This window comes from Mangifera indica, chromosome 3, assembly GCF_011075055.1.
Source record: "Mangifera indica cultivar Alphonso chromosome 3, CATAS_Mindica_2.1, whole genome shotgun sequence".
In the NCBI taxonomy this organism is placed as follows: domain Eukaryota; kingdom Viridiplantae; phylum Streptophyta; class Magnoliopsida; order Sapindales; family Anacardiaceae; genus Mangifera; species Mangifera indica.
Window position 1 is genome coordinate 8499434 of NC_058139.1, and position 25382 is coordinate 8524815.

Here is a 25382-nt window from a genome sequence, read left to right on the forward strand (position 1 = left end):
CCTAAGGGTTCACAAAAGGCCAAATGTGTGTTCCACCCAAGGTTTGATGAAATAACAATTCACACCCTTTAAGTTAAAAAAAACAAATTCTCATATGTTATGCACTTTTGTTAGAGAATTTTATTTGATTTTTTTAAAATAACTAGTTTACCCTCTTATTGGAATTATACAACTATCATTTATCTTTAATATGAATGTTAAATTATCAATATATCTTTATTTAAAAATTATTACATAAAATTAGGAAAATATCAAAATTCTAACTAAAATGTTGAATTTTATACAATTCTTTGGAGATGTAACAGTTATTTTTGAAACCACATATGGACATATTAAAATTTTAAAATTTAGAAAATACCTCCAAACTTTTTTTAAAATTTTGTAAAACCTCTAAAACTTTTCATTAATATCCCTAACATTTTAAAAAATTATAGTGTACTTCCCAATATACCTTATTTTGAAAAGAAAAATAGAATAAAATAATTTACACAAAATGATTTTTTTACCCTTTTACTTATCATAATTCACACATCGAAGTGGGGTGATAGGACTTTTTTAAACATAAAGGGTGTGAGTTGTCATTTCGTCAAACCTTGAGTTGGAGAGGGTCCTTTGAACTTTAAATTAATTGGGAATTGCTTGTTCCACACTTCAACAGCCCAAAGATCAGTGAGAAACCAGAACAAAAATCCCTGCAAGTAGCAATTTAATTGTTGACTGTTGCAAGACTCGTATAACTCGGTATTTGATTCAGATAAGACACGATGGCGACCGAGTCACCGAGTTCCACTCGAAAAGGCGAATTATCTTCCACCCTTGAATAAACCCATATACGATTTTGGCATAATTAATCAAAATCGTTAATATTGAATCATTTAATTGGGTTTTATTATTTCTTAAATTCTGTTTTTTCAACTTCGATGCAGTTGTTGTTCACTTTAGAGCCACTGGCGGTGCTCCTATACTTAAGCAGGCCAAGTTCAAGGTGATCCTTTGATCGCTTCATACGTTTTTTATTTGGTGAAGTTATGAGTTTTTTCATTGATCATATGTCAAACCTAGGATTGTTTTCGGGAAATTTTGTTTATGATGAGTTTTTGCATTTGGGTTTTTTAAATAAGAGTAAAATTTATCGTTAAAAGTTATATTTGTATATTTTTAGGTTTATGAATGTGACTGTATGTATGAATGCATTTGTTAATACCCGTTTTGAAGTCCTAAATTGGTTTTGCGTTTGTGTCAATATTCATGTTGGGATCCTGGAATATGCTTGAATTTGGATGCTTTTTGTAGTTGTGATGTTTATAATCGTTATGACTGAAAATAAAAAAATATTGATGCCCAATTATGTTTGTAAACTGTTGGGCAGTATAATAACTGAAACATGACTGAAGGTACTTAGCTGTAAGCCATCTCCTAAGGTCCTTCAGAAAAATAGTGTAGTTTTATGTTCAAGTTTTAATGTAAACATAAGTTTTCATCTGGCCCAACTTGCTCTCTTGACGGCAGACTGTTTCCATTAAAAAAATAGTTTCTATGTAATTCTTGTAATGCTGATATCACTATGCTCAATAATTTGGCAGATATCGGGAGCTGACAAGTTTGCAAGAGTAATTGACTTCCTATGCAGACATCTTGGCCGAGAGACCTTGGTATTTGTTTAATAATGTTAGGCCAGTATTGTTACAACCTATCTGTTTCCGTATACTGAAGCTCTTATTATTGTTTTCCAGTTTGTGTATGTTAACAGTGCATTCTCACCAAACCCAGATGAACTAGTGATTGATCTGTATAACGTGAGTTCCATTTGATGCTATTGATTTTCATCTCTGTTTCTCATTTGGGTAGTGACATATTTTCCTGTCCCATTATTGTTGAAAGAATTTATTGAATTGAATACTTACTTGTTTTTCATATTTCTATCTGTTGATTATTCCCCATGTATGTCAATTAAGTATAGGCAATGGTTTTTCAATGTCTTGTTTTTCAGTAAAAGTTGCCCTGAAAGAGCAAGTAATTGCATAACCTATTTTTGGTTTAGTCTTTATGAACATCTAGGAGATACCTTTTTTCTTTTTCTTGCCTTTCAATCAATGTTTTGGCTTTGATACGAGTTTACATCTCTAAAAATATTTTTTTTTTAGGCGGATATCTAGACGCAGGATAGAAAACTTTTTAAATTCTTCATAATTCACACAAAATGGTTCACTTTTAGCAAAATCATGGTATAAGTGCCTATGTTCTGTATAAATAATGTTGCATGTGAGTGAAAGATCTATCTTACTCATATGTTGTTACTATATGATCATTGCTATAATTTCACCATTCCTTAAACCCTTGTCCTTTAGTGTGTATCTGTGAGGGAAGTTGAGTGTGCTAGGAGATACTTTGTTGGCTAACAAGGTGTATTAATTCTCATATCTTCTGCCTTTTCTGATGATAGTATGTAATAAAGTAACATGGCTTAATTTGCATTAAATTCAATTTTTTGATTTTTATAATTTCAGTTCCAATATGATTAGTGAAAAAAATTATTGATATAATGTTATTTATTTGGGAGAGAAGGTTTTGTAAGGTTTTTTATTTTTGGTAGAGGTTCTCTTAATTTCTTCTGATGAGTATAACAGAGTCAAGATCGTGGTTGCTTCTGTAAAGAGAATCAACAAAACTATATTTAATTTTGATATTGACTTTCTGCTGTATCGTTTAAATTGTATCGCTGGTTTCATATTATTATCTGTCACTTATCTACAGCTGATTTGAAATTGCAGAACTTTGGTTTTGATGGTAAATTGATTGTCAATTATGCTTGCTCCATGGCTTGGGGCTAATCCTTTGATGGGTTTGATGATATAAAACTTTTTATATGTAAGTACTCCTTTATGTATTCATTATTATGTAGTCTTATATCTACTTGTTTTGCTGAGTGAAGAAAATTAAAAATCATTGTTGTGTCAGCGAATTCCTTTCCTCCATTAATTTTCATGCTTTGCCCTTTTCCAATCCCTATTCTCAAAAAGTGCAACTTCTGTGGCAGAACTCTGAAATCTTCACTTTCGTGCAAATAAACGAACACGGAAGATTCCAACTGGGAAGACAGAAGAGAGCAGAAAATTCACATTCTTCTGTTCTTTCTTTTTTTAGCATATATTTTTTGCGCAAAAATGTGAAGATGCCTAATCATCTTGATGTAAGGCTGAAGTACTATTCTGATGCATAAAGTGATCAATATTCCTTTTCACAATTATCTTTGTTGGTGTTCAGCGTCTATTAGAAACTTGGGTAATGTAGTCTCCCAGTAACATTGAAGTCTTTATCGACGTTGATTTAAAATGGTATATTCTGCAGTAAACTCGTAAATTATGATGATATTTGAAAACTGCTAATAATTGCTTAGCAGAAGTTCAGTAGTACAGTTTCCCTAGGTTAAAGTGAGTAAATGCATTAAGATGGCAATGCCAGTTAAAAAGTGTTCAGTTTTTTGTTCGGTGGAAACATTGAAATCTGAGTATCCAAACGCAGAGTATGCATTGTCTGATTTGGTGAAAAAATAAATGCCCATAAGTGGGTGTTTGTTGAGCCAGTAAAAAGGAGTTTTAATATTCCGGTTGTAAATTTCTCAGGTCAGTAAATATACTCTCAGAAAGAGCATGTGATACCAACTGAATTCAAAGTTTTAGTATGAAAATGTTAGTGCATGTGTACTCATCTTTTGGTCAGCTAATTTTGGAGCTACTTTTATGCAAGATGAGCTATCATTCTTAAGAATCTGTCAGGCAGGGCCCTCTGTCAAACACAAAAGTTTTAGAGGAATTTGGAGTTCAATTTTGATGATTTTATTGAAGAATGCTGATTGTCCCTCTTCTTTATGCTCTACTGGGACTCAAATTCGCATAAGATGATCTGATCATTCACATTCTTTCACTAGATTCTGTAAGGGATGACATACTTTTTGCTACAGGCCATTAGAGCTCTTCTTGTGTATGATTTTACTTGACTTGTGCAATATCATAGATAACTTTTGACATTGAGAAGGAAGGAAGATGAATCAGGAATCACAATCGAAGTAAGAAGATACTGACAATGTTGTCGCATCAACAATAAATGTGCAATGCAGAGGAATCACAATCGAAGTAAGAAGATATTGACAATGTTGTCGTATCAACAATACATTTGCAATGCAGAACTTCATGGCAGAAGATTATGCTTTTAATAATCCCTATGTGCAAAATGCAGCAGTTGAGTTTACTCAGTTAATTAAGCAACGATCTATGAAGCTCATAAGATAGAGAAGTGTGTTCAAACGGTCATATTGTTTACACCATACTTATTCAATGATCAACGATAATCTAACATTATTACAATATTACTTATGATATCACCTCTTCATTCGCGTATAATTCTAGGATATTGTTCTTCTTTGGTATATGACAACCTAGTTGCCAGCCATATGATCTAACTCAGTAAGAGTTCAATAAGCAACAATAATGCTTTGGTCGTATGACACTAATTCACTTTGATGAAATAACTTTTTGTGTATCATATGTTGCTTTTATCAAAGACTTGAGGATTACATACATCATGTGTGATATGATTGTCACAAAAGGCTACTCATTTTTCTCTTTGTAGTTTGTTGGATGCTATAAATCAATAATGAATTGGAGAATAAAAGGGACACACGGAATAAAATATCTCTCTCCACCAAAAAATTCTCATTTTGTGAGTTTGAAACTCTCTTATAGCCTTTTGTCTTATCATGTTTAAAGATAAATACTGTGTCTGCAACAATGGAAACACACTCATTTTCACTTTATCACCACCCTTTTCCACTACAGAAAAATTTCAACACTAATTGGTTACTAGAGGCCAAAAGTTTAAGTGCTTAAATGCTACTGGCTAAGATAATAAATTTTATAGATTATTCATATGGAAATCAGTACACATACAAATTGATTAGCATTAACTAACTGCAACAGAATTTTGCAGAGAAAAGTTTACAATTGTTCCACTGAAAAGTGACCAATCAGAATTCAAGAAAATTGCTCATCCATTCCAAGTTTAGTGGATCCTCATTGGAGAAATCAAAGAACTCATCCACATTGAACCCGATGTTTGAATGTTCACATCCAATATTTGTTGAAGTATTATTACTCTCTTCATTAACCATTTGTATACTGACCTTCTCCACAACTTTTGTAATTCCTTCAGCTTTAGGATTATTAATAATGCCTTCTCTTGGTGACCCTCCACTTTGCATCCCTTTCTGATTTATTTTCTTGCTCAAACGAGAATTCCAGTAGTTCTTTATCTCATTATCTGTTCGACCTGGTAATCTTCCAGCTATCAAAGACCACCTAACCAAAATAAACAAACAAACAAAGTTTAATAGCATGAATAAGAATATGCAGCTTTGGTTTCAATTTTGGAATGTTTAGAGATCAATAAATAAATAACCTGTTGCCTAAGAGCTTATGTAGCCTAAGTATCAAGTCTTCTTCTTGGTCGGATATATTCCCTCTCTTGATATTTGGTCTCAGATAGTTCATCCATCTTAGTCTACAACTCTTACCGCATCGATTTATGCCTGTAAAAACCCAGTACCAAGTTGTATTAATTCTGATCAAAATGGAAGAAGAAGAAGAAGAAGCTGTCATAAGTTGATGACATGAAAGAGTACAAATTTTTGAACCTGCTTTAACTGCAATGGTCTTCCATCTTTTGGGGCCATGAGCTGCAATAACCTCGGCCAGTTTTCTATCTTCCTCAGCTGTCCAAGCTCCCTTGTTGACTTCCTTCTTAGTGGTGATCATATTCACACTTTTTTCAAGTGGCTTAACTCCTCTTTTCATTGAGTCATGAGACAGTATAGGAGCCATTAATTCTCTGGCTTTTCTTGAGTAAGTTTGTGCAAAGAAAGAACGAAGAACAATTAAAGATTCTTGTGTGAAGTTTTCTGCTTGTCTATAGGGAGAGGGAGAGCTGTATTGGCCTATAATATTGGGTCCTCCTATTTATCTACCCTTCTTGGTATAAAAGAAGAGCCTCAACTACCCCTTGTATAATTTATAAATAATTGAGAGAGATTGTAAACATTGGGTCTTCATAAAAGGACATCGATGATAGATTAATGAGATTATGAGAGAGTTGTAAAGTTTTTGTACAAGCAAAAACCAAGATTACAAAGTTAACAAAAAAGGCTGCTAGAGAGAAAAGTGGCTTGTAATTTCATAATTCCAAGTGGGTATAGACCTGATTTTGGACACTAATAAAAGCAAAAAGTGAAATAGCCATAGCCATTAAGAAAATTGCTTATATATATAAAAATATTTCAACAGATCAGATGGCTGAGATAAAATAATCATATCCCTAGATTGACATGTTTGTCATGTTGTGGATTTGGTCTAGAATTTCATCGACGACATATTTTAACAAAGGCATGCAATTTGCTTTTAGATAAAGATTTGTTTATGCACAAAAGCTTTTGGCTTGAAGACTGTGCTTTTATTAAAAAGGCTTGGAAAGCTGAGGGAGAAAATAAAATAAAATTGAAGGGGGCCTCGGTGTTTGTGGAAGAAGATGAAGAATTAATGTGAATTGGCGGGTTCGAATTGTTTTTTTAAGGGGTAAATAATGCCTTGAAGGGTGTACTTTGTTGGTGTCATTACTAGTTTGTGAATAGTGTAGTGATGCTCATGAAGCCTTTTCAATTTTGTGCAGTTTATGTTGATGATAAGATTTGGCCAAAAAGTTAAAAGTTATGTTCAACCGTTCAGTAAACAACCCACAAATTTTTTAAATTTCTGTGAGAGCTGCAAGTTTCTGAAAGTGACCTTTACACCATTGTAATTCGTAGTAGTTATCAAATTCAACAACTAATGTGGAATTTTGGACCAAAGACTACATACATACTAAGAAACATGTTAATGTAATTTCTTGTCACCAACTGAAAATATGTAATATAGAATTTTGTTGTTCATTATATTAATAACTAGGTGTAACTATGAATATAACAGAGAATAATAAGGACGAGAGATTTTTATCATGTCTTAACTTATTGTTTAAGAGTTTACGTTCATATCTATGTTATTTATCTCTAAAAAAAGATTCTAACTCAGTTTGTGTAATACTTAAAAGAGAAGTAAAATATATATAAAATTTTTAATAAAATTAAAGAGTTATTTTATTGTCTCTATCTCTATGTAAATATTTTATATTTATATGACGAAAAGATAGAGTTATAAATAAATATTGTATATAAATATTTCTATTTTAAGTATGAATCTAAAAATTTATTTATATTTAAATTATACTAAAATAATATGATAATTATATTGATTATAGAATCTCAATTTAATAAAAGACTGATTGCTGCATGTCATAGAGAGGATAATCTTTCCGGTCAATCTTTCTGTCATTAAGTTAATTAATAATAAAAATTGTCCATTTAGGCTGCATGTTCCATGATAGAATGCCTTCGAACAGTGAAATTCTGTACTGAAATTTCACTGAATGAGAGAAAGATATCACATGGAAGTGAATAGGGAAAGAGTAAGTTCAGTCTATGTTTTTGGAAAGCGTGGAACGGTGGATGCAGTGATGAAATAAAAGACAAATTAATTTGTAATAAAGCCTAGTGAAGAAGCTATTTATTCCTTTGAATAATGGAATGGAGGGACCCCGACTGATGAAGGAGAAGAAGACATTTAGCCAAGGATTTGTTGCCATTAATTTATTGCCAACTACTTGATTTTAACCTTGAAATGAAGGCAGTTGGGGGTGCTAAGTCAGAAAATTTCATGTATTAAGCAACATATTTTCAAATAAATATTTCTATATGCCGACCAAACCCCCTTGGACTTTGCCTTGGGAACCTTGACTCTTCAACTACGTTGCTTATTTTAACCATTTTTAATCACCAAAAGCACTATTTTAGAGTTGATGAATCTTTTATTCTTTACTTTGCTTCTAGATAGAAGAAATTAGGGTTTGGAAAATTTTTGAAAATATAAACAAGTCAACTACCTACAAATATGAAATTAGATTTGAAAACTAATAAGATACTATTGCTAATTATTTAAAAATAAATTATTAAAAAACATGTCAATTCTATAATTCAAAATACTCTTAGATTCGATTTCTCTATTTAAATTAATCTAAAGATACGTCAAAATTGACCCAATTAAATTATTTTTATAACACAATTTGTTTTATCGTATTTTAATATAAATTCTATAGATAGTACTTTTTTGTGTTTTATAATGAGAGGTTTTTGTATATTTTCTACAATTGGAAGGAGAAAACTTGTGCTTATTTTCTTTTGCGATAGTTTTTGCAAATTGGGCATGGATTAATAGCGAAGTTTCGGGTCATCATCAACATAAACAGAATACAATCTAAGAGTGTAAATTTGATCCTATGTTTAATTTATTGAAAATGAATTAATTATCCAACGTAAATCTTAGATTTGGAACCTAAGAATTCGATGTTATTGGATTAAGGAAAGATGTATTGTTTCAAGGTCGTAAATATTAGCCAAGTAACAAGGTAGTAGTATTGTAAATCTAAGAACTCTACCCAGTAATATTATTGGAATGGTAAAATATATGGCCTTGGGCGATCAATTATGGAGAGGTGAAACCTCTACTGAATAATCATGTCACGGGCTAACAGTGACACAGTAGAATGTTACCGCCAAACCACTGTGTTGATTCTTGAATTTGCAATTAAATACAAAAATATATATACACAACGGCTGCACAAAACAAATTGCATGTGAGACTGAGACTGCATCTTCATTCAATGTTCTCGAATCACATCAAATCCTAAAATCAAAATTGATCAAGTTGACACTGTTCATTCAAAATAGATTTGGTATGTTCATGAACCTAATTTGATATGGGTTTTAGAATTCAAGATTCAACATTATAAAGTTCTAGATTTAGGGTTTTCTCTAGATAGAGAAGAGTAAGCTATAAAATCAATATTTATATGGAATCCTAAACTTTAAATATATAAAAAAAAATTGACTTGTAATTAAAAATTTTCTGGATTTTCTCGTTTTTATTTATTTTTTAAGATGAAGAGAATTTTCAACCACACGATAAAATTTTGCCTCCCAACCTCAAAGTATCCCGGTTATGGCTGTGAGATCGATTTTTGCAAAATGTGAAGATTAATTGAGTTCAATAGTTATATAGGATTAAAAGTAAACGATGTGATTCATTTTTATTTACCCCTAATTTTGTACTTTTTTATTGGTTTCTTACTTCAAAATGTAAATAGAGGCTAAAAGGAAAGCTTATTAAAAATAAATGGAAAATAAAGTGAACCCATTTGTCAACCATATCTTTGAGCCTTCTATAGATATCAATTGCGTCTGAAATTGGGCTTATATGATATTTGAATCAAATTTTGACCAAGTCCAATCTCAACTTTGTTCTTCTGGAAAGAGGTCACTTAATAAAATTTAACGAAAACTGAAAGTTGACCACTGAAAAAATGAATTGAAATGTGCCATGATTATGAAATTTTGGATCATATTGTAATTTTATTAATATTCAATTATCACTCGTATCTGGACCTTTATATAAGATTTTCAATATAAAACAAATTTTGAATAAATACTTTTATATAAATAATGTGATTCTTGATTTTTTTTTTTTTTTTTCCAATCAACTGAAGTTGCGTAAATCAATTTTCAGATGCTGAATTTGAATTTTGTTTGACAATCATTATCCTTTAGTATTGTTCAAAGCCCACAAGTTATTGGGCCTAACAATAAGTTTTCATTACACTCATCAAGGAAATTGAGCCCATATAACTTAATAATATGGATTACGGGGGTGCATGAATTTTTTTTTTTATTGGGTAACCATGACCCGCTAGTATCGGTTGGACAGTTAAACCTGGAACATAATCACAGAACCAATAACTATTGTACTAGACAATTCAAAGTTTTACAAACATGACATAATTAAACCCAGACCTCTAAAAAATTTTAATATTCTATCAGTTTTACTAACTCATAGAATCAGAGGTGTATGAATTTGAGTGTAGGTTCTATGAAGCAAATTCATGGGGGTTCATGGCTTATAAACTATGTAGTGTATTGTTCGTTTTATTGATTTTAGAAAAATAAGAAAATCATATTCATCATTATCGAAAATGTGAATTGATAGTATTAAACATTATCTTGTATGTTTTCAAATAGGTGATCTTTCGGACAAATGGTTGAAGTCATGCTCAATAAATCATTCTTCTATACTCACGTACCAAAATCCCTTGAATTTGTTGAGTAGTATTTATGGAGTAATACTATGTGCACTCGATTTTAGGTAATTAATTGGATACATATTAACTTTATATTTAATTTAAAATCACACAACCACATAATAATATATTATTTTAATGCTCAAAACTAGATGCCAATAATATTATGCGTTTAACTTTTAAAATATGAAAAGTGAAAAGGGCAATAAGAATGTTGGGACTGGAAAATAATTTCTGAATCCTCGACCTAGCGACATGACCATCTCTTTGATTGAACCGAGTATGAAAAGTCCAACAGGAATTTGGGGACTAGACTTTCCAATTGAGCTCATGCTTCCACTGTGGTTCCCATGGTTGAGCAAGAAATAGTTTGATTTGAACTAAAGGTGTGTGCAGGAAATGCGATAATCCAAATAATCCATGCATGAGTTGTTGCAGGAAGATCTTTTGACCTAGCTGAGCATTTAAATGAAGACGTAATTATGCAAAACAACTTGCTTTACATACAAATGATTTCATAGGGTAGTCTATAAAATTTACATTATCAAGTTCTTTTAGCATACTGTGACACGTCTCAAGATAATCTATTATCTTCTTGGTTGAATTGGCCTCCGATTTATAAGTTACAGTAACATTTTCCAAGAAGATTCAATTAGTAGACTGGATACAATTATACATATACCATCATAATAATAAACACATTCATAATCCTAACAAAATTATAGCCTTAAAATATTTTGGTATTCATTATCTTACAATACTTCAGTCTCTCATTCTATTTTGAGATAACAATATCTGTATATACTAAACTATCACATTTTGTTTTATTGAATGTGTCAAATTTTATTATTTTTTCCATTGGAATGAACTAATTTTCAGATTTTTCTATTGAAAAGACTAAGTTTTTATTGAATATATTGAATTATTATACGATTTTCAACAACGTTAAATAAGAATGACGTAACAATTTTTTATTAAAATATTAACATAGTCATTTTGGTATCCTGAGTGGATAATTTATGTGATGGCGTGAACAATTTGTGTGTTAACTTGGGCATTTGTAACCTCAAATTATAGTTAAATACTATGAAGATCAAATTCAATAAACGAGAGAACTAGATTCAAATAAATTCTCGATGTGATTCTGATCATTGTTTGATGAGATTTGGGGGCCAAAATCACAATTAAGGTCTGATCTTATAGGATTGCATCTTATCTAATGTGATTTTAGTCAGATCATACTATTTTAGATGTGAATATATCGAAATCACACCTTCTTAGGGTGATTGTATCGAAATCACACTTATTTGATGCAATTCTAACTAAATTGTATCTTTCTCAATGTAAGTCAATGATCAAAATTTTTTTTTTTAAATTTTAAGAAGGAAAATGACGTTTGTGCCCTCTTTGTTGAAGTGAAGAGTTTTGAGTTGCATTTATGTTTTTTGAACTTAAAGGGTGGGAATTGTAGTTCTCCCAAGCCTTGGGTTGGGAAACGAGACTCTTTTAATATTACTAATGTTTCAACCTATCATCCATTTAGAGTTAAGGGGAAAAAAAAATTTTAAAGACTTATTTTCACCCAAGGGTTAGTTTATTTTCAAACTCACAATTATAAGATTTTAAAAACTCAAATACTCATATATTAATTATTTTCTATTAAAATTTTTTGTTAATAGAAAGATAAAATCATCATTTCATTAGTAAAATTAAAATAAATATAATTTTATTTTATTTTTTCTTTTAGTTTTAAAAACTCACAATTTCTCTCTGTCTTAAGTATTAAAAAAATTACATTTTTCTCCTATGGTTTATTTTTCAAAACCTAACTTTTCCGACCACCAGAACAACTTTCGACCATCTTCTTTAGCCCACCAGACTCTCCCTCATAACGCGCTCTCTGTTACTGGAATATCTCCAATGTGGTTTGGCTTCGTTTTTTGAAGAGAAGGAGCCAATTCTCGTTGTCATCATTGATCTGTCCCAAATTCTCATTGATTTGTGTTAGTTCGTCATTTGTCATCAACTCACGATGACAAATCAAAGATGAAGAGTCATCATGCATGAAGACGAATTAACTTTTTGTCTTCGTGCACGATGAAGCCAAGCCATACTAGAGGGATTTTGATCAGAGAGAGAGCGCATCATGAGGGAGAGTTCGATGGGCTAAAGAAGATAGTCAGAAGTCATTCTAGTAGCTGAAAAAGTTAGATTTTGAAAAATAAATCCGATGGGGGAAATATAATTTTTAAAACTAAGGATGGAGAAAATTGTGATTTTTTAAAATTGAGAGAAAATAAAATAAAATTTTATTTATTTTAATATTACTGATAAAAAATAATTTTATTTTTACCATTAATAGAAAATTTTAAAAGTGATTAGTGGGTGGGTGTTTCAGTTTTTAAAATCTTGTGGGTGTGAGAAGAATGCTTTAAACTTTGGGTGGGAATTAGTTTTTTGTCAAACAAAGAAAAAGACTCGGAAATGAGATGTGAAAATCTTGCTAAACGAAAGCATGGCGTAGGAAAATTAATCATAAAAAATGAGATGGTCACCTCTGTAAAAGACTGTAGACAGAGAAGGAATGGAAAGGGTGGGCACGAAACCCTATGCATTTAATCCAGCACAGAAGCAGGAGCGAGAATATAGTGGAGGACGTTTGTAAACATTTTCGAGGTTTCAACTACAGAAACAAAATCCCAAGTCCCAGAAGAGAAGAGCAGCAACAAAAGAATATCGCAATCTAAGTTATTCTTATTTATATATAATATATTTAAAGAGAAACACTGTGTGTTTGTGATTTTCCTTTTTTTCTCCTTTCCTTTAGAGAACATGAGTAATTGGTTGGGATTTTCTCTGACTCCTCACCTGAGAATCGATGAAGGTTTTGTTGGTAGAGAAGACCAAGAACCTCCTTGTTTCTCCACTCCTCATCATCATCATGATGACTCTTATTTGTCCGTCATGCCTTTGCACTCTGATGGCTCTCTTTGCGTTATCGATCCTTTCAGACGCACTTCTAATGGTACACTTATCTTGTTTTCTAACACTTTGGTTCGTTTTAGATGATTTGTTGCATGATTGTTACGCAAGTTTGTTGCTTTTGTGTCTTGAAGGAAATTGGAGATATGAAGATGGAATGGGAAGTTCAAGCGGTGCAACCGATCAAGAAGGTCCAAAGCTTGAAGATTTCTTGGGGAGTTGTTACTCGAACTCTCCATCTGATAATGATTCTAACAAAGTTGTTTATTGTGAAGACTTAAACTCTGGAATTAATGTTAATGTAGCTCCAAGTTTCAACTCTAATGGAAAGATGGAACCCAATGAAAATCTTACAAACCCATCTGGGATCATTGATTCTAACTCACAGTACTCCCATCATCATCAGTATCACAACGTTGGCACCCCTGAAGCCGTAATTTCCAGTGAATTAACCCAAACTCGCATCCCTAACCACAATATGTACCATGTTCCTTTTGAGAATAAAACTTCAGTTTCTGGGTTCAAGTCTTGGCTTAGACAAACACCATTTTCTGATGAGAAATCTCCTGATATACAAGTCAATAACTGTAGCTATCAATCTCTCTCTCTCACCATGAACCCCAGTGGCTCAGAACAAAACAGTGGAGTGGGTGCAATTTCAGTCCCATTACAAGGAGTCCCTACAGATAACCGCAAAAAGGCTGTGGGGAAAACTCTTGCAAGAGAACCGCTTCCTCGCAAATCTATTGATACTTTCGGCCAAAGAACTTCACAGTATCGTGGTGTCACAAGGTTATATTTCTTCACTTATTTTATGTTCAACTTGGTATCTTTTTTAAAATGAAGCTATGTTTGAAGGTTGATAGGCATTTATTCTGTTCCATGTTTTGTTATGTCTCTGTTGTGAAATTTGATAGGCATAGGTGGACTGGAAGATATGAAGCCCATTTATGGGACAACAGTTGCAGAAAAGAAGGACAAACAAGGAAAGGAAGGCAAGGTATAATAGTATAAACAAAGTCAATAATTTTAACCATAATTTTTTGTTAAATTTTTTATATTTTCGAAAGAATATGCTAACTGGGAAGTTTCTTTCATTTCTGGGGATTTCTCGTTTCGCTGCTTCAATTTTTGCAGTTTATCTTGGTAAGTGAAACTGCTGTATTCTTGTGCATGTTCTTTATTAAATTAAGTCAATATTGAATCTAAAGAACTGGTGGATATTATCATTATATAATCTGTTTCTTTACGAATAAGAACTGAGGGTTCTGTGCATGCATCTTCTCTCCATTATTCTTTTTGAAAAAATAATTCATTTATCAGGTGGATATGACAAGGAAGAGAAAGCGGCTAGGGCTTATGATTTGGCTGCCTTGAAATATTGGGGTTCAACAACTCACATAAATTTTCCTGTAAGTTTGTTGGGGACATTATAAATGTTTTTCTCGCCTTTAAATTAATTAAAAACTAATTATAGTAGTCAACTTTCCTTTTACAATTACTTAGTTGAGTACTTATGAGAAAGAGCTTGAAGAAATGAAGCACATGACTAGACAAGAATTTGTTGCCAATTTAAGAAGGTATTAATGTTATTGTAGTTTATTCATATTGCTAAGAAAAGTAATTAATTAATAGGTAGCAATTAAGTAAGTAAAGCTGATTGATTAAGGTTTTTGATGATGCTATGACAGGAAAAGTAGTGGGTTTTCAAGAGGGGCTTCTGTTTACAGGGGAGTGACAAGGTAATGCATTGCAGAAAGTGACATCAATGATAAAGTTTCATTATTTACTGCATTTTGCAGCCTTTTCCCATTATAATAGGCAAAAATAGACCCACATTATTAATAGCTTATGTTTTGAAATGTGTATTCTTGGGACTTCATTAAATTTAAATCTACCCATCAATATTCCATATATTTGCTTTTTTTTTTTTTCAATCTTCACAGACACCATCAGCATGGAAGGTGGCAAGCTAGAATTGGAAGGGTTGCTGGCAACAAAGACTTGTACCTTGGAACATTTAGTAAGCATTCATTTCCAATCCTTCTCTTTTTCTCTTTCTTTTTAACTTATGCCAATATTTTATGATGTTAATTTTGCAACAAAATTAATATTTTAAGTCTCTTTGTGACAATGTAGGCACACAAGAGGAAGCTGCAGAAGCCTATGATATTGCTGCAATCAAATTTAGGGGGACTAGAGCTGTGACTAATTTTGATATAAGTAGGTATGATGTAAAGAGAATTTGCTCAAGCTTAACACTTCCGGGCACTGACCTTGCGAAGAGATCACCTAAGGACTCTGCTGCAATTGCTTTTGAGGAGTACAATTGTAGTGCCTCTTCAATGTCGCCTCAGTCTCTTCTTGCCGTGGCGAGCGGTGAAGCATCTGACATGCTGTTGCGTAGTAAAAACTCGGATGATCATCAACAACATCACACGAACACTAAAAATGATGCGTGGCCGGTTGCAGCAAGTGGCAGGACTTCATCTGACCCTCAAAGCCTCAAATGCTCGGTTGGATTGGCTACTGAATTCGGCATTAGTGGAGACTATTCTCAAAGCTATTACTCATTTCAGGGACCAAAGTGTGAAAATGGCGACACAGGAAGTGACCATGCAAGTAACAGCAGGCTTACAAATGTGGGACTGGTTCATCAAGTCCCCTTGTTTGCTCTTTGGAATGAGTAAAAGGTTTTGCTTTAAAAAAAAAAAACAAGTTAGGGTACGTAGAAGAAAGTAGTTCACAGTGGAAGTCCTAAAATCTAGCTAGAATATGTTAACACAAGTAATCATGTTTTGATGATCAATTACTGATTTTGATTTTTGCATCAACACTATTTTGAAATTTTAGCAGATGGCAGGTAGAATTTCGTGCTAGTTTTGTACCAACTTGAATTTACATCAAAGTATGCAACTAATATATAATTTTCGCAAAAACTTTCCTCGCTGGATCAAATGTTATTTACCCAGCAGGAAGATGCCATGCAAGATTTGACTTAATGCAGGATCTCGTTTCAATGTTTAAAAAATTTTGAAATGGTGTAGTGGTCAATACTTTAAATATAAAATTGAATAATCTTATTTCTGGACATGACCTTCCATATCTTAAAAGTTTTGGCTCCGCCACTCCTCAGGATTAAGACAAGCTCACCTATAAGTGTACAAGAGGTTTAAGGTTTAACCCTATGACAAGACTTGACTTTCCATTAAATGAGAGTGATAACGGGGTATTTATATGGTATATGACTAGATGCCTTGTTGATGGCTCTTGAAAGAGGCAGCTATTACACAAGGAGGGTTAACTTGGTAAAGAAAGTGATTCCAAATACAAGAGATATAGGTCCAAATTCTCTTTACTCACATTTCAAAATTAAAATTTTAATTTATCTTATATAATAATTATAGAACTTATCAGTATATTAAATTTTTATTTATTCAATAATATAAAAAAAAATCTAATTCAAATAAGATTCTTTATTTACAAATTTAAAAAAAAAATCTATCAAATAAGTTTAATTTGCTAGTATACGCCTTAAATGGTAGATTACTGGATGCCTTATTGATGGCTCCTGTCAGAGGCAGCTGTCAAACACGTTTAGTTTGCTACCGCGACTGATGTAGATTTAAAACTGTAGAAAAAGTCAAAAACTGGGTAAGCTCAGCTCTTTGACTCTTTAGTAAGAGAGAGAAAGAGAGAATCCAACAAGCCTGCCGCTGCCTCCTTCTGATCAAGGGGTGCCTTAATTTGCGTGCCTCTAGCTTTACGTGCATCTCTCTTTCTCTCTTCCTTCCATAGTTTCATCCGTTCACTACTGCCTATCCCACACCACACGCCTCTAAATGGCCTCCAAACCCAAGAAATTAAAAAAAAAAAAAAGAGAGACAGAGAGAACATTGGATTTACCATCAGTTTTGTTCTATACAGTCCAAGATCTGTGTAAAGTGTAAACTTTTCTTTGGTAAAATATTACATGTTTATTTTGCACTATCTAATGAAATGAACGAACGACCTCTATTACTATTAGTATTACGGTATTGATGTTAACACAAATTCTTTCATGAACAAAGTGGATTCAGATAATTTTATTAGATTGATAACGTGTTAATAGAGTTATTTGCTTTGCTCCAATTTACCCTTATGTGATATAGTGTATCCCTCCACGACAATACCCTTGATTTACGTAAGAAGAACATACATTCTTAGTGACTTTGATTTATGTTCCAGAAAACATACACATTTTTTTGGGTGAAATTTCTATGGAGTTTTTGCTGGGAAACTTTAAATATCATATCAAGGTAGAAGAGAATATGTACGGACTGAAAGTGTTACTGGGAGAAAATTTAGAGGTAGATTCGGTTCCGAATTATAAATCTAACTCAAGTGAAAAACCGGGCAACAGATAGAAGCACATGGAGCCAAAATTCCACAGAACAAAATGCTTCATGCAGCTAGCTGTGATATTTCTCTATCTACTTAAACTACTGCTCTCATATCTCTTTCTCTAGATTTTTAGAGCTAATGCTTTCTTGCCTGCTTGCAGAAATAGGGTTTCAGCCTTTCAGGGCTATGTATCTTTCTAGGGTTTCCAGCTCTTTCCTGGGTTTGGCTACTATTGTTTCATGCTTCAACCCTAACCCTATTACTAGCTACGGGACTGTTACTTGCTTTCAATGAGACCACAAAATTTTTGGCAGCCATTGGCATTTTACGTTGTTGAATTATGATATTACATTACTGCTTCTCTCTTAACTTTTTGCACATCAAACGAAGTATTATTATTTATTACTGTTTGATAGTGTTATTTAATAATATTTATAACCCAAGATCTCTCATTTTCTGTGGTTTGATGATTCATAGAGACATAGACAATTGCCTGAAACAAAGGTGCAAATTTCTTACCTTAAAGACACCAAAAAGCAAGTGAGAAAGTAATAGCCAGAATGAGTTTTAGCTAGAGCAACAACAAACCCAGACAATTTTAATTTCCCATGGGGCAGCTCGCGTGCCCAACAAGTTTCTGAATTTTAACCTATAATAGGACGTATACAGCGTCATCAAGTTCCAAGGCACTGCATAATACAGTTAATTTTGATAGAGTTATCCTCCCATGGCCCATTTCTGATTTCTCCATTCATTACCATGTGTGTCTCAGCAATTCCAACATTTATATATCAACCCTAATAATGTTATTCAAATGAATGAATTATATGTGTTGAATAGGTTAGATAAGGATTCACAAGATTGCATGGCTTTTCTTGTGAAGAGAGAGACAGATAATGGGACAAGAGAAACAACAACCCTTCTTCTCTTAGATACTATTATCTGAGGTAAAGGACAGTTTGTGCAGAAAAATTTTGGTGTCTCTAAAGAAAGAGACTGCGATGACCATGAATCCAGCCAAACATCCTTCTTGTTGATAAGTTGTTGTTTGCTGTACTCTTCCTGGCTGTGCACTGCACAATGCAAGAAAGGGCTGTTGATGGATGCTTTCTCTTACTCTCTCTCTCTCCCATGTGACGTTGTTGCTTTTCTAGGGTTAAAGGTAAACTCTTGTCATTCGCTGCTGCAGAAGGGGGTCAAAAACTGGAGTGAATCTTTGTTAGCATGCATTTTGGATACTACGACTGTAAAAAATTCAAACACATTATATATGTAGGCAGGCAGGAAAAGCTCCTTTCTTAAAAAAAAAAAAAAAAAGAAAGGCCAAAATACCTATTCCCCACCTAAGTTTTGATGTAGAGACAAATATATATATGAAAGGTTTAAAAAACTCAAATATTTACTTATAAGTTAATTTTTATTAAAATTTTTCATTAAAATAAATGATAAAATTATTATTTTAATAATATTATTAAAAATATATATAATTAATTATATTTTTTTCTTATAGTTTTTAAAAACTAATAACTTTTTTCATGTTTAAAATTTTTTAACTTTGAAAAATGGCATTCCCCCCCCCCCAAACCTAGCGTTTCTATCTTTGTCCCATTTCAACCGCCCCCTAAACTTTTGGAAACTTCAATTTAACCTCCCCTCTTCAACTTTAGATTATTAAAAAATCCGACAACCTTTTCTTCTGTCGATTGAATAGACGTCGACCGTTGCTTCTCTCTGACGCTTGAGCAACCCTCCGATGATGATGTAGTATGAGTTTGCCTTCGTCGCATGATGTCCCAAAGATCTTTTTGTCTCAATGAAGAGATCTCCAAATCTTTTCATAACGATAAAGAGATCTTTACCTATGTCTCTTCGTTGTATCCCATGTATCGATCAACCATTTCAACAGTTAAAGATAGCCAACCAAATGGAGGAAAAATAAGGAGTTGCCAGAGATGGGTGGTGGTCAAAGAAGAAGAAAAAAAAACTAATGATGGAAAAATAGATACTTTTCAAAATTAGAAATAGTTAAATAAAAGTGAAGTTATTAGTTTCTAAAATTTTGAAGAAAAATAAAATAAAATTATATACTTTTTAATATTATTATTAAAATAATAATTTTATTTTTTATCATAATTAAAAATTTTAATAAAAATTGATTTATAAATAAATGTATAGGTATTTTAACCCTAAAAATATGTGTTTATTTTTACATTAAACTAAGATAGAAGAAACTCCTTTGGCCCCAAAAAAATTAAAGATTCTTGCGTACGCAGTGAGAAACTTTATCACCTGACAGCAGCTTGTCCCCTTTTTCTTAAGAATTAATGCAATAATTAGTTGCAGGCAAATTTATTTCGATAAATACTATCAAATAAATAAATCTTAATAAAGTGTTAATTAAGATAAGGTGTTGGGGAATGCTATTTGAGATGCCTGGAAAAGGGACACTGTATTAACTCTTGAATAAAAGGCCGATTCTTACATTGGAAATGAAAAAAATTCACTTTGTTGGCAGGCAATGGGTCGGATGGGCCCGTGTCCCAATTTGTTCAATTTGCAAAAGCACAGATTGCATCACCCTTTTTAAGAATCAAAAATCAAATTTTTAGGAGTTATTTACTTTTTTTTTTAATAATTTATGTTTTGCTTTACTAAAATAATCACGGTTTAATTTACCTTTTTATTAAAATTATAAAATTATTATTAGTATTTAATATAAATATCAAATTATATATATTTTTATTAATCTAAAAATTTCTCGTCTAAACTCTTAAAAATCTCAAAACTTTATCAATTTTAAAATATTATGTTTTGTTTAATTTTTTATAGGTAAAATTATTATTTTTTTAACTATTGAAGAACATGCTAAAATTTTAAAATTTTTGAAAAACCCTAAACTTTTTTAATTTTCTAAAACCCCTTAAAAAGTTCATTAACACCATTTTGATAATAAAAAATTTATACAATGTATCATTCTTACTTATTACTTGATAAAATTTACTAATAGAAGCAGATGATGATTGAGAATTTGATTTTTAAAATTTAAAGATTGAGAATTCATCATTTCAACGAACCTTCGGTGGAAAATAGTCTTTTGGGCATGTATGTTCCTGTAGCTCAACATAAGAGATAAATGTCATGGTTCCATTTTTCTGATAAATGGCCACCTTTCCTTCTTTAGCAACAGTCAACTTCGAGTCATTTCTCAAATTAACAAGTCTGCAAGTCTGTTCTTGTAGCTCAATGAAGACTTCCTTTCTTTGACACATGAGGCTAGTTGCACTTGAGTCTAGGTACCACACATTGTTGCCATCCAATAATGATGCATTATGAACGAATATAAGTATTGTGGGTTCCATTTTTATATCACTCAATCGTTCAGCTATTGCAAGTTTGTCATCATTACTTGGACATTCAAAGCCAAAATGGTCGAGTTGTTTATAGTTCTAACATTGCACAGTTTATTTTCCTTCACCAAATTGTAAACTTCTTACCTTGACTAGATTTTCACATCCACATCTACGACCTCGATGAGTGGTGCTTCCACGACCTCTTCCTCATCTGCCACTATTATTCTCAAAAGACATTTTCAATTCTAAAGCTTGTCCATAATATGCAACATCAACATGTTTTTGAATGTGCAATTCATGGACTCAAAATGATCCTAGTAACTCCTAAATTGTCATGATTTTTAAGTCTTGACTCTTCAATAGTAATAAGGATAACATCTTTTTAATCACACGTACATCTTTAGGTTTCTCATAATTTTTACACATTTAATTAACAATACTAATTAGTCTTCAATAATAGTCATATATGATTCATCTTTCCTTCATATGGGTTGCCTCAAATTTTCCTCATAACTTTTGTAGATACACCCTATAACTCGCTCCACTCCTCTATAAATAGTGGTCAATTTATCCCACACTTCCTTACTTATGGTGGTCTTTGAAATTTTTCCCATAAGTGTCATTATGAAATCCTTGATTAAGGAAGAAAAGAGTTTTTCTTTTCTTTTTTTTTTATGTTGCTCTTTGAGAGTAGTTTTTTTGTTCTAGAGTATACGTCTCTTCTTCTTTTAGAGTAGGATTCACATAGTTAGTGCTAACAATGTCCCACAAGTCTTGTGAGTTGAACAATACCTTGAATTGAATGCACCATTTTTCAATAGTTGTCTTTAGTCAGCATAGGTACATGGAGTTGCACTAGGTTGTAAGCCATGATTTCCTAATCATAATGTGAAGCTTTGATACCACTGTTGATTCCTTTCGTATTGAAACAAAAGTTACATTTGAAGCAAACTAGATACTCTCAATCAAATAAAACCATACAAGAAAAAACACTCCTATCTCTTATTCTGATTCCACTAATTTACATCACCTTTTTATAAGGGAGTTACATACAATTTATTCAAATAAAATTAAATGAATTAATCTTAAAATTCACAAAAAAAAAAAAAAAAAGCTAGCAAGACAAAACAAAGTAGAGCTATCAAACTAGTTTTCAACTGAAGACAGGGTCACAACCAGGTTTGGTTTGTTATCTCCAACAACTTGCAGCTGAAGAAGGTTGCACGTAGAGAAGGGCTGTTTTACTGGTTTTTCACCGATCACAAAGAATGATTGTTGAAAATACAGTTTGATTTCTACTGATAGGGACTAATTGAAAAGTGTTTGAAAATTTGTTCATAAGTCCAACGATATGCCACTGTAAACTATTAAAAATGTTGCGAGCATTTCACAACATATCGTGCATTTTTTCAGAGGATGTATTCAGCAGGAAATAATTACTATCATATTTAAACAATGTAAAGAGACTGAAACAATCTTCGAAGCTTTGATGTTTTAACTTGAATGCTCAACTCTAATATTAAGGTAAAATTCAGCCCGTTTTACATAAATTGTATGAACAATGACCAATGTACACTTACGGTTATCAAAATCTGGAAAACTCACCTTCGATCATGAACAGTGCTTTTTTTGGAACTCTTCAAACAACAACGTTTGAAGCAGCTCTTGCAGTCTCTCAGCACTAGGACCAGGTGTAAATACAATATCATTACCACACAGAGCATGGGTCAATTCCACCATCTGAGCTCCTTGTACATCAAACCCCAGGTGCAAAACAACTTGTGTGGCCTAGAAGTTCTTTATCAATTTTGTCCAAGACCGGATCATCTTTGGCAAATTTGCGAGCAAATAGAGGAGCATTGCTTTTAACCATTTCATCAAAGTCTTTCATTGACAAAGAGATAGGATGCTGCTTAATTGAGATAGAGGAGATGGGGGCTAGCGAAGATGTTGAAGTGAGGTTGAGGTGCTCATCATCGACATAGTCACATAGGTAAACAATGATCAAAACAGGAGATGTTGAAGGAATGAAAGAAATGGTTACCGGATCTTGGTAGTAGGTGGATGATCAGCAAAGGGATTATGAAAATTAAAAGGATTGATGTGAACCATAACGACAAAGAGAAACAAATTAATTGTGATAGGTGAAAAGTCATAAAAATCTAGTGAAAAAAATTGACAAGAAGTTGACTACTCTGATTCTCAATTTTGTAAGCGATAAATGTTATTAACAATAATCAATTTCAAAAATTTATCTATGGTAAAATGAAAATAGGAAGAAAAAATATATATATATATACTTAAAATTAAAATGTAATTTATTTGTATTATACTTTAAAAGATAAATAAAAAATTATTTTTTAAAGAGTGTTTCGCTAAACCTTTAGGTGAAAAATAGTCATTTAACCTTTGCAAAATAGTGTCAACATCTTAAAGTGACAGCAATCTTGCAAATGAGATGCACATCATGTAATATTGACTTCTACATGCCAAATTGCCAATACATCCAAGTAGAGCATCAAGAGAATGTCATGGACTATGTGATAAAAGGAAATGGGGATTTAGATTTAGTATTTATCAGGAATCTCAAATGGGCCCAAATAATCATGTCCAATTTGATTGGCCCGCATAAGATCGATCAAACGGTGGTCATACCTCCACCTCCTCAAATTAAACAATTCAACAGATTTCTTCCCTGCAAAACCGTCCTAAGATTCCATCGCTATGCAAATCTGTCCTTCCAATTTCCCCCCAACCGTTGAATCCAGCCAGCGGTGCGTCTCTTTCTGTATCTTTCACACAAATATACAAACACTTTTATTTTTATTTTTATTTTTTTTCCTATCAAGGTGAAAAGGGTCAGGCAGCAAAGACCTTGATCGCCTTCACCGCAATAATGCCTATTGCGATTTTCAAACTGAAATTTTCTCAAAAACCCATTTGATTTTTGGACCCGTTCATTTTAAATTTTTTACCCAGAATCCCTAAAAAGTTTCCAAAAAAAGAAAATTGAAAAACTGGAGTATGAGGATTCAAAGATAAGCCTAACCTTTTGTTCACACGATAGTACATCGTTCATATTTTTGAACTAAGGGTTTTTTTGGACGAACCCATGTGATCTGTGTCCGTGATCAAAAGAGGAAATCAGAAGTCCCCGGATTCAAAGGTTTGATCTTTCGCGCTAACCCTAACTTTGTTTTTGATAAGCTGCACTGAAGAAGAGCAATTTTAGAATGTCGTGGTGAACCCATTTGAGCTAGATGCAGAAAATATTAGAAAAGGAGAGAAAAATCAAGACTTTGGTAGCAAAACTAAAATTTGTTTTCCCTTGACCAGTTTGTGTTTTCATAGGGCAATTAGTGGTTGTTTGCGTAATGGAACCACCGTTATCACCAATTCTGATCAATCTATGCTTTGTTTTCACTTTTTTTGCTCTTTTTATTCAATCAAATCAACAAATTGATACAAATATAACCCCTCCACCGCCTCCTCCACCACCACCTCCGCCACCTCCACCTCCACCTCCTCCGCCTCCTCCGCCACCTTCGCCGTCTCCGCCTCCACCACCTGATGGATTTCTCTCACCTCCACCCCCTGAATTGCATCTCCCACCGGCAACGCCCCCTTCTGGCTCCTCTCTGCCGCCACCAGATTCGCCTCGGGGAGAAGCCCCAACGGATGAAAGCAATGGATCTCCACCAGATCATGGCGCTAGAAATTCTTCAGAATTACCAACTTCACAGGAAAACAAGGTTAATGCGGGGAAAAAGATTGGCTTCTTTTTTGTTGGCATTGCAGCAATTTTGCAGATTGGTGTAGTGGGTTTCTTGGCTTTCAAGAGAAGGCAGCTTTTAAGGATCACTGACAGATATGAAACTTGCACTTCTTGAAATTTATTTATTTATTTATTTGTTATAGATTTCTTGAAGTTTGCCATATCATAATTCTTTCGTTTGGGGCATTGAATTACAATGCGGAGGCTTATTGTTTCAGTTGGATTGGGATGAGTTTCTTGGATGTGAGGGCCTTGTTGGATGGGATTCAAATTCTTTGACCGTGAGCTACTAAGGGCAAAAAAATTATGGATTGATGATTGATGATACATATTATCAAATTGAGTGTGGAGTATAACAGTAGTTGGGTTCTCTGTAAAAAGAATGCGGATGGACATTTTTTTCATCACGTTGACATATTTTTCATTTCGGTTATGTAGTGTTGTCTACATGGTTGATAATTTAAAGCTGTAGAAACCCTTTCCCTACAACTTTGTGAGTTCTTGACTATGTTAAGTTTGTGAGCTATGTGACTTAAATGAGTTAACAATAATTTGTCACCGAAGATGCTTGGTCTTTTTAATCGAATCTCATAAAGACTTGTGACATGTTTAAGATGCCTTCT

General features: G+C 32.8%; 4 protein-coding genes across 4 annotated transcripts; 3 read left to right on the forward strand and 1 right to left on the reverse strand.

Annotated features, from left to right (window-relative positions):
• The first annotated feature begins 624 nt into the window (after positions 1-624).
• On the forward strand, positions 625-3352 carry LOC123210529 (ubiquitin-like protein ATG12). The gene is made up of 6 exons (XM_044628936.1): positions 625-798; positions 927-985; positions 1584-1652; positions 1734-1796; positions 2772-2868; positions 3038-3352. Exons 1-5 carry the CDS (start codon positions 765-767, stop codon positions 2829-2831), a joined length of 285 nt encoding a protein of 94 aa, XP_044484871.1. The 5' UTR covers positions 625-764; the 3' UTR covers positions 2832-2868; positions 3038-3352.
• A 1545-nt stretch (positions 3353-4897) lies between these two features.
• LOC123210718 (transcription factor WER-like) lies at positions 4898-6192 on the reverse strand. Its single transcript, XM_044629195.1, has 3 exons — positions 5690-6192; positions 5455-5584; positions 4898-5354 (listed from the first exon to the last, which is right to left on the reverse strand). The coding sequence occupies exons 1-3, from the start codon at positions 5874-5876 to the stop codon at positions 5024-5026; spliced, it is 648 nt and encodes a 215-aa protein (XP_044485130.1). The 5' UTR covers positions 5877-6192; the 3' UTR covers positions 4898-5023.
• Positions 6193-12891: 6699 nt separating this feature from the next.
• On the forward strand, positions 12892-16171 carry LOC123210717 (AP2-like ethylene-responsive transcription factor AIL1). Its single transcript, XM_044629194.1, has 9 exons — positions 12892-13294; positions 13386-14043; positions 14169-14251; positions 14389-14397; positions 14575-14663; positions 14758-14831; positions 14943-14993; positions 15198-15274; positions 15391-16171. Exons 1-9 carry the CDS (start codon positions 13102-13104, stop codon positions 15939-15941), a joined length of 1785 nt encoding a protein of 594 aa, XP_044485129.1. The 5' UTR covers positions 12892-13101; the 3' UTR covers positions 15942-16171.
• A 7463-nt stretch (positions 16172-23634) lies between these two features.
• On the forward strand, positions 23635-25365 carry LOC123210498 (leucine-rich repeat extensin-like protein 6). Its single transcript, XM_044628887.1, has one exon. It carries the CDS (start codon positions 24359-24361, stop codon positions 24872-24874), a length of 516 nt encoding a protein of 171 aa, XP_044484822.1. The 5' UTR covers positions 23635-24358; the 3' UTR covers positions 24875-25365.
• Positions 25366-25382: the final 17 nt, after the last annotated feature.